Source organism: Nerophis ophidion, linkage group LG09 (genome assembly GCF_033978795.1).
Source record: "Nerophis ophidion isolate RoL-2023_Sa linkage group LG09, RoL_Noph_v1.0, whole genome shotgun sequence".
Lineage (NCBI taxonomy): Eukaryota > Metazoa > Chordata > Actinopteri > Syngnathiformes > Syngnathidae > Nerophis > Nerophis ophidion.
The window spans coordinates 67746573-67763052 of record NC_084619.1 but is presented as its reverse complement, the minus strand read 5'-3'; the positions used below and the strand labels follow the sequence as shown (position 1 = coordinate 67763052).

The 16480-nt window shown below is 39.5% G+C and overlaps 2 protein-coding genes across 32 annotated transcripts in view; both read left to right on the top strand.

Moving 5' to 3' along the window:
- Nucleotides 1-5827, top strand: part of LOC133559662 (pleckstrin homology domain-containing family A member 1-like) — an 87992-nt gene extending 82165 nt beyond the window's left edge. For 3 of the 31 annotated variants that reach the window (XM_061911635.1, XM_061911639.1, XM_061911636.1), the window contains one exon: nt 57-5827. In XM_061911635.1, coding sequence (XP_061767619.1) covers nt 57-398 — 342 coding nt within the window. In that variant the 3' untranslated portion in view covers nt 399-5827. The remainder of the gene's footprint in view (nt 1-56) is intronic. The other 28 variants (XR_009808223.1, XR_009808226.1, XR_009808244.1 and 25 more) reach the window with 28 other exon arrangements.
- Nucleotides 5828-15173: 9346 nt separating this feature from the next.
- Nucleotides 15174-16480, top strand: part of LOC133559659 (serine protease HTRA1B-like) — a 56167-nt gene continuing 54860 nt past the window's right edge. The window contains exon 1 of the mRNA XM_061911631.1: nt 15174-15664. Coding sequence (XP_061767615.1) covers nt 15208-15664 — 457 coding nt within the window. The 5' untranslated portion in view covers nt 15174-15207. The remainder of the gene's footprint in view (nt 15665-16480) is intronic.

The following is a 16480-nucleotide window of genomic DNA, read 5'->3' as shown; positions in this document are numbered from 1 at the left end:
GCTCTTTGATGACGTCCCGGCTGCACATCCTTAACGCTCCTTCGCTTGTGTTGCAGGAGCACAGCGGGCGCTCCACATTCTACCGCAGCTCCGCGGGGCCCCCCGTCCCTCGCTCGCCCGTACCCGCCGTGCCACCCTGCCAGCCAGAGCGGGGGGCCGCCGCCGTCGCGTGCGGCCCACGCCCGCAGCCTGGCGTGGGACAGCGAGCACTTCATGAGCCTGCTGCCTCGGCCCGCTCGCAGCCGCACGCCGGCCCGCCTCTCCTTGCAGGAGGCCCGCCTGGCAAAGTGAGCGCCCGGGAGGAGTCGCCGTGGCGACGGCGCAGCGCCTTCGAGCCGCACGTGCCCGAGCCGCCCCTGGATTTGGACGACGCCGACCTGCCGGTGAGCGAGGTCTGAGCTGGACTTGTAATGACCATGATGGCGGCGCCGTGCGAGTTCTCCTCCGCCCAACTGTGCTCGTGTGCCAAAGACCAGGCGGTCTTCTTAGTTACCGTGGCGACCGATGGAGACTTTTCAAGGTCAGACAACTTGCCCTCGCTTCTCTTCACTTCCACTAGCTGTGTCTCACCACATTGGTGCTCTTCCTACTCCAGTCCACTCATTGTGGGGAAATAGTTCCAGGCGAGGAGGAGGAGCTTTTCTTCACAATAAAACAGGCTAGACGGAAGAGGTTTCTTCACAATAAAACAGGATAGAAGGAGGTTTTCTTCACAATAAAACAGGATAGAAGGAGGTTTTCTTCACAATAAAACAGACTAAAAGAAGCAAGAGGAGGTTTTATTCACAATAAAACACGTTAGAAGGAGGAGGTTTTCTTCACAATAAAACAGACTAAAAGAAACAAGAGGAGGTTTTATTCACAATAAAACAGGCTAGAAGAAGCAAGCGCAGGTTTTTTCAACAATAAAACGGGATAGGAGGTTTTTTTCACAATAAAATAGGTTAGAAAGAAGAGGTTTCTTCACATTAATACAGGCTAGAAGGAGGATGTTTTCTTCACAATAAAACAGGCTAGAAGAAGCAAGCGCAGGTTTTTTCTACAATAAAACAGGATAGGAGGTTTTTTTTCACAATAAAACAGGTTAGAAGGAAGAGGTTTCTTCACAATAAAACAGGCTAAAAGAAGCAAGCGCAGGTTTTTTCACAATAAAACAGGCTAGAAGGAAGAGGTTTCTTCACAATAAAACAGACGAAAAGAAACAATAGGAGGTTTTCTTATCAATAAAACAGGCTAGAAGAACAAGCGCATGTTTTTTTCACAATAAAACAGGATAGAAGGAGGAGGTTTTCTTCACAATAAAACAGGCTAGAAGGAGGAGGTTTTCTTCACAATAAAACAGGCTAGAAGGAAGAGGTTTCTTCACAATAAAACAGACTAAAAGAAGCAAAGGGAGGTTTTCTTCACAATAAAACAGGTTAGGAGTAGGATGTTTTCTTCACAATAAAACAGACTAAAAGAAGCTCGAGGAGTTATTCTTCACAATAAAACCGGTTAGAAGGAGGATGTTATCTTCACAATAAAACAGGATAGAAGAAGCAAGAGAAGGTTTTCTTCACAACAAAACAGGTTAGAAGGAAGATGTTTTCTTCACAATAAAACAGACTAAAAGAAGCAAGAGAAGGTTTTCTTCACAACAAAACAGCAAGCAGAGGTTATCTTCACAATAAAACAGGCTAGAAGGAGGATGTTTTCTTCACAATAAAACAGGCTAGAAGGAGGAGGTTTTCTTCACAATAAAACAGGCTAGAAGGAGGATGTTTTCTTCACAATAAAACAGGCTAGAAGGAGGAGGTTTTCTTCACAATAAAACGGTAGAAGAAGCAAGCGCAGGTTTTTTTCTACAATAAAACAGTATAGAAGGAGGAGGTTTTCTTCACAATAAAACAGGCTAGAAGGAAGAGGTTTCTTCACAATAAAACAGACTAAAAGAAGCAAGAGGAGGTTTTCTTATTAATAAAACAGGTTAGAAGGAGGATGTTTTCTTCACAATAAAACAGGCTTAGAAGAAGCAAGCACAGGTTTTCTTCACATTAAAACAGACCAGAAGAAGGCAGCGATTTTCTTCACAATAAAGCAGCAAGCATAGGTTTTCTTCACAATAAAACAGGCTAGAAAGAGGATGTTTTCTTCACAACAGACTAAAAGTAGCAAGAGGTTTTCGTCACAATAAAATAGGTTAGGAGGATGTTTTCTTCACAATAAAACAGGCTAGAAGAAGACAGCGGTGGATTTCTTCACAATAAAACAGACTAGAAGAAGACAGCGATTATCTTCACAATAAAGCAGCAAGCATAGGTATTCTTCACAATAAAACCGGCTACAAGAAGCAAGCGGTGGATTTATTCACAATAAAACAGGTTAGAAGGAGGATGTTTTCTTCACAATAAAACAGGCTAGAAGAAGAAGGCAGCGATTTTCTTCACAATAAAACGGGCTAGAAGATGCAAGCGGTGTATTTCTTCACAATAAAACAGACTAAAAGAAGAGAGAGGAGGTTTTCTTCACAAAAAAACAGGCTAGAAGAAACAAGTGGAGTTTTGTTTCGCAATAAAACAGGCTAGAAGAAGGTTTTCTTCACAATAAAACAGACGAAAAGAAGCAAGCGGAGGTTTTCTTCACAATAAAACAGGCTTAGAAGAAACAAGTGGAGTTTTGTTTCGCAATAAAACAGGCGAGAAGAAGGTTTTCTTCACAATAAAACAGACGAGAAGAAGCAAGCGCAGGTTTTCTTCACAATAAAACAGACTAGTAGAAGACAGCGATTATCTTCACAATAAAGCAGCAAGCATAGGTATTCTTCACAATAAAACCGGCTACAAGAAGCAAGCGGTGGATTTATTCACAATAAAACAGGTTAGAAGGAAGATGTTTTCTTCGCAATAAAACAGACTAAAAGAAGCAAGGGGAGGTTTTCGTCACAATAAAATAGGTTAGGAGGTTGTTTTCTTCACAATAAAACAGGCTAGAAGAAGCAAGCGTTGCATTTATTCACAATAAAACAGGTTAGAAGGAGGATGTTTTCTTCACAATAAAACAGACTAAAAGAAGCAAGAGGAGGTTTTCGTCACAATAAAATAGGTTAGGAGGATGTTTTCTTCACAATAAAACAGGCTAGAAGAAGCAAGCGCTGGTTTTCTTCACAATAAAACCGACCAGAGGAAGAAGGCAGCGATTTTCTTCACAATAAAACAGGCTAGAAGAAGCAAGCGGTGGATTTCTTCACAATAAAACAGGCTAGAAGGAGGATGTTTTCTTCACAATAAAACAGGCTAGAAGAAGCAAGCGGTGGATTTCTTCACAATAAAACCGACCAGAGGAAGAAGGCAGCGATTTTCTTCACAATAAAACAGGCTAAAAGAAGCAAGCGGTGGATTTCTTCACAATAAAACAGGCTAGAAGGAGGATGTTTTCTTCACAATAAAACAGACTAAAAGAAGCAAGAGTAGGTTTTCTTCACAACAAAACAGCAAGCAGAGGTTTTCTTCACAATAAAACAGGCTAGAAGAAGCAAGCGCAGGTTTTCTTCACAATAAAACAGACCAGAGGAAGAAGGCAGCGATTTTCTTCACGATAAAACAGGCTAGAAGAAGCAAGCGGTGGATTTCTTCACAATAAAACAGGCTAGAAGGAGGATGTTTTCTTCACAATAAAACAGGTTAAAAGAAGGATGTTATCTTCACAATAAAACAGACTAAAAGAAGCAAGAGGAGGTTTTCTTCACAACAAAACAGCAAGCAGAGGTTTTCTTCACAATAAAACAGGCTAGAAGAAACAAGTGGATTTTTGTTTCGCAATAAAACAGGCTAGAAGAAGGTTTTCTTCACAATAAAACAGGCTAGAATGTTTTCTTCACAATAAAACAGAGCAAGCAGAGGTTTTCTTCACAGTAAAACAGGCTAGAAGGAGGTTTTCTTCACAATAAAACAGTAAGCAGAGGTTTTCTTCATAATAAAACAGGCTAGAATGTTGTCTTCACAATAAAACAGTAAGCAAAGGTTTTCTTCACAATAAAACAACAAGCAGAGGTTTTCTTCACAATAAAACAGGCTAGAAGGAGGTTTTCTTCACAATAAACAGACGAGAAGAAGCAAGTGGAGGTTTTCTTCACAATAAAACAGGCTAGAATGTTTTCTTCACAATAAAACAGAGCAAGCAAAGGTTTTCTTCACAGTAAAACAGACTAGAAGGAGGTTTTCTTCACAATAAAACAGTAAGCAGAGGTTTTCTTCACAATAAAACAACAAGCAGAGGTTTTCTTCACAATAAAACAACAAGCAGAGGTTTTCTTCACAATAAAACAGTAAGCAGAGGTTTTCTTCATAATAAAACAGGCTAGAATGTTGTCTTCACAATAAAACAGTAAGCAAAGGTTTTCTTCACAATAAAACAGGCTAGAAGGAGGTTTTCTTCACAATAAACAGACGAGAAGAAGCAAGTGGAGGTTTTCTTCACAATAAAACAGGCTAGAATGTTTTCTTCACAATAAAACAGAGCAAGCAAAGGTTTTCTTCACAGTAAAACAGACTAGAAGGAGGTTTTCTTCACAATAAAACAGTAAGCAGAGGTTTTCTTCACAATAAAACAACAAGCAGAGGTTTTCTTCACAATAAAACAACAAGCAGAGGTTTTCTTCACAATAAAACAGTAAGCAGAGGTTTTCTTCACAATAAAACAACAAGCAGAGGTTTTCTTCACAATAAAACAACAAGCAGAGGTTTTCTTCACAATAAAACAACAAGCAGAGGTTTTCTTCACAATAAAACAGTAAGCAGAGGTTTTCTTCACAATAAAACAACAAGCACAGGTTTTCTTCACAATAAAGCAGCAAGCAGAGGTTTTCTTCACAATAAAACAACAAGCAGAGGTTTTCTTCACAATAAAACAACAAGCAGAGGTTTTCTTCACAATAAAACAACAAGCAGAGGTTTTTTTTCACAATAAAACAACAAGCAGAGGTTTTCTTCACAATAAAACAGGCGCTGGTGTCCAACTGGTGGTGCGTTCAGGACAGTTTTACACCTCTATCTCAGAAGTTAGCGTAAGTTGTGTCTCACCGACCTTTACCTTGGGTTGTTCCCCACTTGAGGAGCCAAAGCAGCTAGCAGAAGTGAAGAGAAGAGAAGAGAAGGTGCAGGTGGTGTGACTCCAGTGACCACTAAGTGCCAAGAAGAAAAGGGATCATGTCTCCCAGGACTGGACTGAATAAGCTGAGTGCTTCTTAACACTCCCTGACACTGGATCTCATTTACCTGCCAGTGTTTTCCTTTTGGACACCTGCAACCAGGCATCATATCAACGTGTGTGTGGCGGCCATCTTTGATTTTCTAACCTGCACTCAGAGCCTGTACGGTACAACATGGCGTCACAAACTGTCTAACTTCAAACACTCCTGCTTTTGGGGGGGGGTGGGCATCCCGACTGATTGGAAAGTTGGGAATTGCAAACATCCATTTGTGCAAGGACTGCCTACCAGTTGATTTAGTGCACTACTATGCTGGCTAAAGATGGTTAACGGCTAAAGCAGTAATGGAATAATTGTTCAGACTACAAGATGATTACAGGGATTGTGTGGCCATCCCTAATCACTATTTCTACATCCTCTGTGTGTGTGTGTGTTGTGTTTGCAGACTCAAAGTGATTTATAGGACATTTGTAAACGCAATATAGTCAATGTGTTCTAGTAGCAGGCAGTTGCCAAACAAATGTACAGTACTCACTAAACACCCGGATTCATTCCACATCCAAGCTATTTGAACCTGCTCCAATCTGGTGTCATTGTTCTGAGATCTATTTATTATGTGGAGGAAATAAACCCTTGAACATGGCCGCTGCTCTGCCCCCTTGTGGTGGGACCACCACCTTCACCTGCTGTGCCGACATCCCAGTCCATCTTCATTGACATATATATATATTGAGTTGGGAAATTGTGTTAAATGTAAATATAAACAGAATACAATGATTTGCATATCATTATTCAACCCATATTCAGTTGAATATGCTACAAAGACAACATATTTGATGTTCAAACTGGTAAACTTTTTTTTTTTTTTTTTGCAAATAATCATTAACTTTAGAATGTGGTGCCAGCAACCCGTGACAAAGAAGTTGGGAAAGGTAGCAATAACTAATAATTAAGTTCAGGAATGCTCATCAAACATTTATCTTGAACATTCCACAGGTGTGCAGGCTAATTGGGAACAGGTGGGTGCCATGATTGGGTATAAAAGCAGCTTCCATGAGATGCTAAGTCATTCACAAACAAGGATGGGTTGAGGGTCACCACTTTGTAAGCAAATTGTCGAACAGTTTTAGAACAACGTTTCTCAACAAGCTATTGCAAGGAGTTTAGGGATTTTACCATCTACGGTCCGTAAAATCATCAAAAGGTTCAGAGAATCTGGAGAAATCACTGCACGTAAGCAATGATATTACGTACCGTTGATCCCTCAGGCGGTACTGCATCAAAAACCGACATCAGTGTGTAAAGGATATCACCACATGGGCTCAGGAACACTTCATAAAACCACTGTCAGTAACTACAGTTGGTCGCTACATCTAAGTAAAAGTTAAAACTCTGCTATGCAAAGCGACAGCCATTTATCAACAACACCCAGGAACGCCGCCGGCTTCGCTGGGCCCTAGCTCATCTAAGATGTACCGATGCAAAGTGTAAAAGTGTTCTGTGGTCTGACGAGTCCACATTTCGAATTATATTCGGAAACTGTGGACGTGGTGTCCTCCGGAACAAAGAGGAAAATAACCATCCGGATTGTTATAGGCGCAAATTCAAAAGCTGGCCTCTGTGATGGTATGGGGGTGTATTAGTGCCCAAGGCATGGGTAACTTACACATCTGTGAAGGCACCATTAATGCTGAATGGTCCATACAGGTTTTGGAGCAACATATGTTGTCATCCAAGCAACGTTATCATGGACGCCCCTGCTTATTTCAGCAAGACAATGCCAAGCCACGTGTTACAACAGCGTGGCTGCGTAGTAAAAGAGTGCGGGTACTTTCCCAAACGTTTATTGAGTGTTGTTAAAAGAAAAGGTGATGTAACACAGTGGTGAACATGCCCTTTCCCAACTACTTTGGCACGTGTTGCAGCCATGAAATTCTAAGTACATTTTTATTTGCAAAAAAATTTAAAGTTTATGAGTTTGAACATCAAATATGTTGTCTTTGTAGTGCATTCAACTGAATATGGGTTGAAAAGGATTTGCTAATCATTGTATTCTGTTTATATTAAAATCTAACACAATTTCCCAACTCATATGGTATATAAAGTGGAAAATGGTAAGACTGAGTATTTGATGTCTCCATCTGCATCTCTCTGCTCTCTCATCAGTGTTTGTTTCTGCAGGACACTTTGTGGCTCCACGCAGGAATGAATTAAAGCCCAGACATCATAAAGACCTCATGACTCTAACGAGGGTGTTCCTCACGCTCTGCACGCATGAGCGCCGTTTCATCTGCTGCTGTCTGCTCGCCACTTGTGACCTCAGTGAGTCACTTTTCATTTTATCTGATGACGACACCCCATGGTAGGTGCGGTATTTATCACTGTGCACATGTACTTTTTGAAGCTTACGCTAAATCCATGTGTTAACAATCTCAGTAAATTAAAGTAATGCTATTTAGATATTGAAAGGGTGAAATAAAATACATTTTTGGGTGTAGTAATAAATGATAAAATGAAATACCATGTAAAAATGTGCAACAAAGTACGAACCCCGTTTCCATATGAGTTAGGAAATTGTGTTAGATGTAAATATAAACAGAATACAATGATTTGCAAATCCTTTTCAACCAATATTCAGTTGAATATGCTACAAAGACAACATATTTGATGTTCAAACTCATAAACTTTATTTTTTTTTGTAAATAATAATTAACTTAGAATTTCATGGCTGCAACACGTGCCAAAGTAGTTGGGAAAAGGCATGTTCACCACTGTGTTACATCACCTTTTCTTTTAACAACACTCAATAAACGTTTGGGAACTGAGGAAACTAATTGTTGAAGCTTTGAAAGTGGAATTCTTTCCCATTGTTGTTTTATGTAGAGCTTCAGTCCTTCAACAGTCCGGGGTCTCCGCTGTCGTATTTTATGCTTCATAATGCGCCTCACATTTTGGATTTGAGACAGATCTGGACTGCAGGTGGGCCAGGAAAGTATCCGCATTCTTTTTTTACGAAGCCACGCTGTTGGAACACGTGTCTTGGCATTGTCTCGCTGAAATAAGCAGGGGCATCCATGATAACGTCGCTTGGATGACAACATATGTTGCTCCAAAACCTTTCAGCATTAATGGGGCCTTCACAGATGTGTAAGTCACCCATGCCTTGGGCACTATTATGGTTATTTTCCTCTTTGTTCCGGAGGACACCACGTCCACAGTTTCCAAATATAATTTCAAATGTGGACTCGTCAGAACACTTTTCCACTTTGCGTCAGTCCATCTTAGATTACCTCAAACCCAGCGAAGCCAGCGGCGTTCCTTGGTGTTGTTGATAAATGGGTTTTTCTTTGCATATTAGAGTTTTAACTTGCACTTACAGATGCAGCGACTAACTGTAGTTACTGACAGTGGTTTTATGAAGTGTTCTTGAGCCCATGTGGTGATATCCTTTACACACAGATGTTGGTTTTTGATGCATTACTGCCTGAGGGATCAACGGTACGTAATATCATCGCTTACGTGCAGTGATTTCTCCAGATTTTCTGAACCTTTTGATGATTTTACGGACCGTAGATGGTAAAATCCCTAAATTCCTTGCAATAGCTCGTTAAGAAATGTTGTTCTAAAACTGTTCTACAATTTGCTTACAAAGTGGTGACCCTCACCCCATCCTTGTTTGTGAATGACTTAGCATTTCATGGAAGCTGCTTTTATACCCAATCATGGCACCCACCTGTTCCCAATTAGCCTGCACACCTGTGGGATGTTCCAAATAAGTGTTTGATGAGCATTCCTCAACTTGATCAGTATTTATTGCCACCTTTCCCAACACCAAATAAAACATCTTCTACATATTCTCATTAGTGTTACATATCTGAGGTCTTTGACTCCCCAGTAAAAAAGAAATGTATGTTGCTGCTTTAAAATGTTTTACTTCCACTGTTCTTACATCCAGGAAAACACACTTGGCTCATCTTGTTTATTTATATTTTGTTAGGAATGTCGTAGAGACATGAAACAAAAACCTCTATGTAGGTCTGACTTAGACCTACATTTCATACGCTGACATCCTTCAGCAAAAATCAACAGGAAGTTGGCAAAAACCCCTTCAAAACAAAAGTTTCCTAAAAAAAATGTCATTTTTGCCTTTTTGAGCTGTCATTTGACCCCCTTGAAATGTTTCAAAACTCACCAAACTGGACACACACATCAGGACTGGCGGAAATTGCGATCTAATAAAAAAATAACAACCCAAAACTAAAAATTGCGCTCTTGCGCCCCCTAGGAATAAAACACAGACAAAACTGCTCTTAGGAAGAGACATGAAACAAAAAACCTCTATGTAGGTCTCACTTAGACCTACATTTAAAATCAACAGGAAGTTTGCAATTACCCCTTCAAAACAAAAGTTTTGTAAAAACCTGTCATCATTTTTCAAACATTATCTCCTCTGAGCGCGTTTGTTGTGTCGGCTTCAAACTACCACGGGAGAGAGATTGAACCCTTCTGATTAAAAGTTGATGAAAGTGTTTTTCTAACTGCTCCGGTTTTGATTTTACGAGCCGTCCAAGAACCGCTGCGCTGATGCCGCTACCGTCTCAAGATGGCCGCTTAAGAGCAGGAAGCACCAGCGTGACCACACAATGCAGAGAAGGTAGGTACTGTGCGGGTAAAGATATGTTGACTGGGTGAAAGAAGGAGGCACCGGTTTGACTCCAGGATACAGAGAAGGTAGGTAATGTGCAGGTAAAGATATGTTGTCTGGGTGATGGCAGGAAGCACCAGCGTGTATGGGTGAAAGAAAGAAGCACCAGTGTCACCCCAGGATGCAGGGAAGGTAAGTAATGTGCAGGTAAAGATATGTTGAATGGGTAAAGGCAGGAAACCCCAGCAAAAGCCGGTCCCGTCCATCGCCGCTTGAAGCTTTAATTGTATTTGATGTTTCAATTGCAACACTACATGCATACAAGTACTGCATGCATCTCATATACTTCTATTTGATATTACATTCTAACTAATATTACATTGTTCATTTCATTAAAACAGGTACTCTAGCTGCCTCCACACACATGCACCTGAGGATAGGCCCCTCCCACCTCCACAGACATACACCTGATAGGCTGCTAGTCAACAGTAAAAGGTGTGTGCATGTTGTACATTTGTGCTGCCAGTTTTTAGCATGAAAAACAGTGTTGCTGTTTTTCATTTACAGCAAAACAATGTAAAAAATCCCCACACATTTTACAGTATGATTTTGCAATTAAAGGCAGTGGTACTGTTCTTACATTTGCAGTAAAACTATTGTCAATTGTACGATAAAATTCTGCTGAAGGAGCTGCCAGTTTTTTCATGTATGAAACATTGTTAGTGTTGACTGTAAAGTGGACACAAAGTATTTTAATTAAAATAATTGTGTAAATAGTGCAGGTAAAAGCAAATATTCAGTAATTAAAAGCAGGTGTGTCATATTATCATGATCCTTATACATTTTTATAATTATGTACTTAATTGTACATTATGTAATTATATATTATACATGTATATATTCACTTATACATTTATATAATTATGTATTAACATATATATATATATATACCGTATTTCCTTAAATTGCCGCTAATTAATTTAAAACCTTCTCATTCTTACCAAAGGCATGCGGTAAATTTAGGTCTGCGCTTATAAATTTGAGTGTGATGTAAGGATACCCTCATGAAAAGCACATTTAATTAAAAAAAACGTTATTATGGTCTTACCTTTACTTATAAATGAAGTCCATGTGCAGCTCCTTCTGATCAAAAGCATCCATAACTTGTTTATTGAAGTTTTCCTTATCTTTCTTCAGTTTTAAAAGTCTCTCTGTCTCGATGGAGATCTTCCTTTTATTACCTCCAGCTTCGGTTGAAAGTCCAGTTTAGAAAACTGTTTTATTTTAGATATGTAATATTCCGTACATACCGTATTTCCTTGAATTTCCACCGGGGTGCTAATTAATTTAAAACCTCTTCTCACTCCGGCGTTTACCAAAGGCATGCGGTAAATTTAGGCCTGCGTTTAAAAATTTGAGTGTGATGTAAGGATACCATCATGAAAAGCACTTTTAATAAAAAAATCTTTATAATGATCTTACCTTTACTTATAAATGAAGTCCATGCGCAGCTCCTTCAGATCAAAAGCATCCATAACTTGTTTATAGAAGTCTTCCTTATCTTTCTTCAGTTTTAAAAGTCTCTCTGTCTCGATGGAGATCTTCCTTTTATTACCTCCTGCTTCGGTTGAAAGTCCAGTTTAGAAAACTGTTTTATTTTCGATATGTAATCCTCCATGTTAAAAGTGCAAGCGAGAGGAAAAAATAAACGATCTCTGCTCACTCTTGCTGCTTGTTGTCACTTCTTCTGCAGCCGAGTAGTCGCAAGAAGGATCACTAGCGCCCTCTACCACCAGGAGGCGGGAGTCATTTAATGACTCATATTTGACACACGCAGCTACGGTATATTAATAAAACTTAGGCGTTTACAGTTCTTTTTAGCATATTCAATAGCTTGGACCTTAAATCCCACTGAATAGCTCTTAATCTTCTTCCCTTTATGCGATTTCAAATTATTGAAATCAGCCTCCTCCATTTTGAAAATGATGACAGGTGAAGTGTCAGTCGTGACGTGACGAGTTTGACCCGGTGGAAATTCCAGGCATATGCTAATTATTTGGTGAAACGTGTTTGACCCGGCGGAAATTCTAGACATGAGCTAATTAAAATAATATTTTGCGAAACGAGTTTGACCCGGCAGTAATTCAAGTCAGGCGCATACTATATACCCGGCGGCATTTCAAGGAAATACGGTATATATGCACTTATATATTTATCTAATTATATATTTTACATTTACTTATACATGTATATATTTACTGAGGGCAGACAACTGCAATGTGGGCCTTGAGGACAAGGGTCTGTGTTGGGACCCCCAGGCCGTCCTGGTCCTGGTCCTGGTCTAACACCTCCGTGTTCCCCGTCATCCAGTGACTTTGAAAGAGTCTTTAAAAGAGCACAGTCATTAGTGGCACTGGAACCTTTATCAAATGGTTCCTGTAGCTCTGCGTTTGTGTCTCTTGACAGGAGCAGCAACCTAAATGTGAAGTCACAACAAAAGTGATCCACATGTACAACAACACTGAAGTCATCAATCCACTGCCGCTCATCCTAATTATGGTTTGTGTTGACTAATTGCTAGTTAAGTCAATGAAAGGGAAACATGTGCTCAGCATATGGAAGGTTTTGTTTGGGAGCACTTACCAACTATAAATCAACCTTCTTGAAAGAGAAACACTTTGTGACCTCCTCCAAGCCTTTCTCTACAAACCCTGTTTCCATTTGAGTTGGGAAATCTCCATTTGAATGCCCGTGACCTTCGAACCCTCAGGCTGTACTGCAACAAAAAGCGATATCAGTGTGTAAAGGATATCACCACCTGGGCTCAGGAACACTTCAGAAAACCTATCAATAACTAAAGTTGGTCGCTACATCTGTAAGTGCAAGTTAAAACTCTACTATGCAAAACAAAGCCCATTTATCAACAACACCCAGAAACACCGCCGGCTTCGCTGAGCCTGAGCTCATCTAAGATGGACTGATGCAAAGTGGAAAAGTGTTCTTTGGTCTGACGAGTCCACATTTCAAATTTATTTTGGAAACTGTGGACCACAGAGGTAAATAACCATGGGGACTGTTCTAGGGTACAAGTGTAAAAGTCAGCATGTGTGATGGTATGGGGGTGTATTAGTGGCCAAGGCATGGCTAACTTACACATCTGTGAAGGAACCATTAATGTATATATGACATGTTATTATGAATATTACTACATGACATATATACTTACATCATGTATATATCACAAGTTATTATGAATGTTACTAGATACTACATACTGTATATACTTACATCATGTATATATTACATGTTATTATGAATGTTACTACATGACATATACTAACATCATCTATATATTACATGTTATTATGAATGTTACTTGATACTACATATATACTTACATCATATATATATATTACATGTTATTATGAATGTGACTAGATACTACATATATACTTACATCATCAGGGAGGTTTGGCTCGGTTGGTACAGTGGCCGTGCCAGCAACTTGAGGGTTGCAGGTTCGATTCCCGCTTCCGTCATCCTAGTCACTGCCGTTGTGTCCTTGGGCAAGACACTTTACCCACCTGCTTCCTGTGCCACCCACACTGGTTTAAATGTAACTTAGATATTGGGTTTCACTATGTAAAGCGCTTTGAGTCACTATATAAATATAATTCACTTCACATCATGTATATAGTACATGTTATGAATATTACTAGATACTACATATATACTTACATCATGTATATATTACATGTTATTATGAATATTACTAGATACTACATATATACTTACATCATGTATATATTACATGTTATTATGAATGTTACTAGATACTACATATATACTTACGTCATGTATATATTACATGTTATTATGAATGTTACTACATGACATATGTACTTACATCATGTATATATTACATGTTATTATGAATGTTACTACATGACATGTATACTTACATCATGTATATATTACATATTATAAATGTTACTAGATACTACATATATACTTACATCATGTATATATTACATATTATGAACGTTACTACATGACATATATATACTTACATCATGTATGTTTTACATGTTATTATGAATGTTACTAGATACTACATATACTTACATCATGTATATATTACATGTTATTATGAATGTTACTACATGACATATATACTTACATCATGTATATATTATATGTTATTATGAATGTTACTAGATACTACATATATACTTACATCATGTATATATTACATGTTATTATGAATGTTACTACATGACATATATACTTACATCATGTATATATTACATGTTATTATGAATGTTACTACATGACATATATACTTACATCATGTATATAGTACATGTTATTATGAATGTTACTAGATACTACATATATACTTACATCATGTATATATTACATGTTATGAATGTTACTACATGACATATATACTTACATCATGTATATATTACATGTTATTATGAATGTTACTAGATACTACATATATACTTACATCATGTATATATTACATGTTATTATGAATGTTACTACATGACATATACTTACATCATGTAAATATTACATGTTATTATGAATGTTACTAGATACTACATATATACTTACATCATGTATATATTACATATTATTATGAATGTTACATGACATATATACTTACATCATGTATATATTACATGTTATTATGAATGTTACTAGATACTACATATATACTTACATCATGTATATATTACATGTTATGAATGTTACTACATGACATATATACTTACATCATGTATATATTACATGTTATTATGAATGTTACTAGATACTACATATATACTTACATCATATATATATTACATGTTATGAATGTTACTACATGACATATATACTTACATCATGTATATATTACATGTTACATGTTACATCATGTGTATATAACATGTTATTATGAATGTTACTACATGACATATAAATTTACATCATAACATTATGAATGTTAATAGATATTACATATACTAACGGCGTGTATATAAAACATGTTTTAGCGCGCTTTATAGGCTGAATAAAGCGACTAATAACCTCCATTGTTATCTGACTTTTGCTAACGTTTATTTACGAGTTAGAATGTATGAAAAAAAAGAAAAGCTTCCCTTCTAGTTCCTATTATTAAGTATGATATCCAGATGTGTGCACTTGTGATTGTTCAGTTTATGGAACAAATTGCCAGGTGAGCATCTATGACGTAGTCGATATGAGCTAGTAGATGATTGCGTCACAGAAGCTCAGCCAATCAGGAGCCTCGTAGCGGCGCAAAAAGAGAGAGAGAGGTTGAGTAAAGTCAGCTGTAAAGTTTGTCCTCAGCACTTTTGCAACAGCCATGTTCCGATCTCTCCTCCTCGCCCTGACCCTCGCGTCTCTGCAGGCGGACGCGCAGACCTCCGGCCGCTTCGTGGTGGGCTGCCCCTCCCGGTGCGACAAGTCCATGTGCCCCCGACTCCCCGCCGAGTGTCCCGCGGGGCAGACCCTCGACGCCTGCCGGTGCTGCCCGGTGTGCGCGTCCGGGGAGGGCGAGGCTTGCGGCGGCGGCGGCAAGCTGGGCGACCCGCTGTGCGGCGAGGGTCTGCGGTGCTCGGTGTCCGCCGGCCCGGGCTCCAGCGCCACGGTCCGCAGGAGGAGCAAGACCGGGATCTGCGCCTGCGAAGCCGCCGAGCCCGTCTGCGGGAGCGACGGCGTCTCCTACCGGAACATCTGCGAGCTGAAGAGGGTCAGCCGCCGGGCGCAGAAGCTCCAGCAGCCGCCGGTCATCTTCATCCAGCGGGGGGCGTGCGGGAAAGGTAAACACACTAAAGTCTGCACACATCTCAACCTTGCTAGAGGTGTAGACCACCACCAGGTACCCCGCCGGGTCGCCTACGGACTTGCGGGACACTCTGTTTTTCTACCCCATGATTCAGTTGAAGGGGAAAACTTTCTCAGTTATTGCAAAAGAAAACAATCTAGTCCAGGGGTAGGGAACCTATGGCTCTAGAGCCCGATGTGGCTCTTTTGATGACTGCATCTGGCTCTCAGATTAATCTTATTTTACATTGCTTAACACAATAAGTAATGAAAAAATTCCACTGGTAATCGAGTGTTAAAAATAACGTTCAAAATGTAAAAAAAATTCTCATGCATTTTTATCCCTCCATCCGTTTTCTACCGCAGTGTTTTTCAACCTTTTTTGAGCCAAGGCACATTTTTTGCTTTTAAAAAATCCGGAGGCACACCACCAGCAGAAATGTATGAAAAATGAAACTCAGTTGACAGTAAAAAAGTCAATCAATCAATCAATGTTTATTTATATAGCCCCAAATCACAAATGTCTCAAAGGACTGCACGAATCATTACGACTACAACATCCTCGGAAGAACCCACAAAAGGGCAAGGAAAACTCACACCCAGTGGGCAGGGAGAATTCACATCCAGTGGGACGCCAGTGACAATGCTGACTATGAGAAACCTTGGAGAGGACCTCAGATGTGGGTAGCCCCCCCCCCCCCCCCCCCCCCCCCTCTAGGGGACCGAAAGCAATGGATGTCGAGCGGGTCTAACATAATACTGTGAAAGTTCAATCCATAGTGGCTCCAACACAGCCGCGAGAGTTCAGTTCA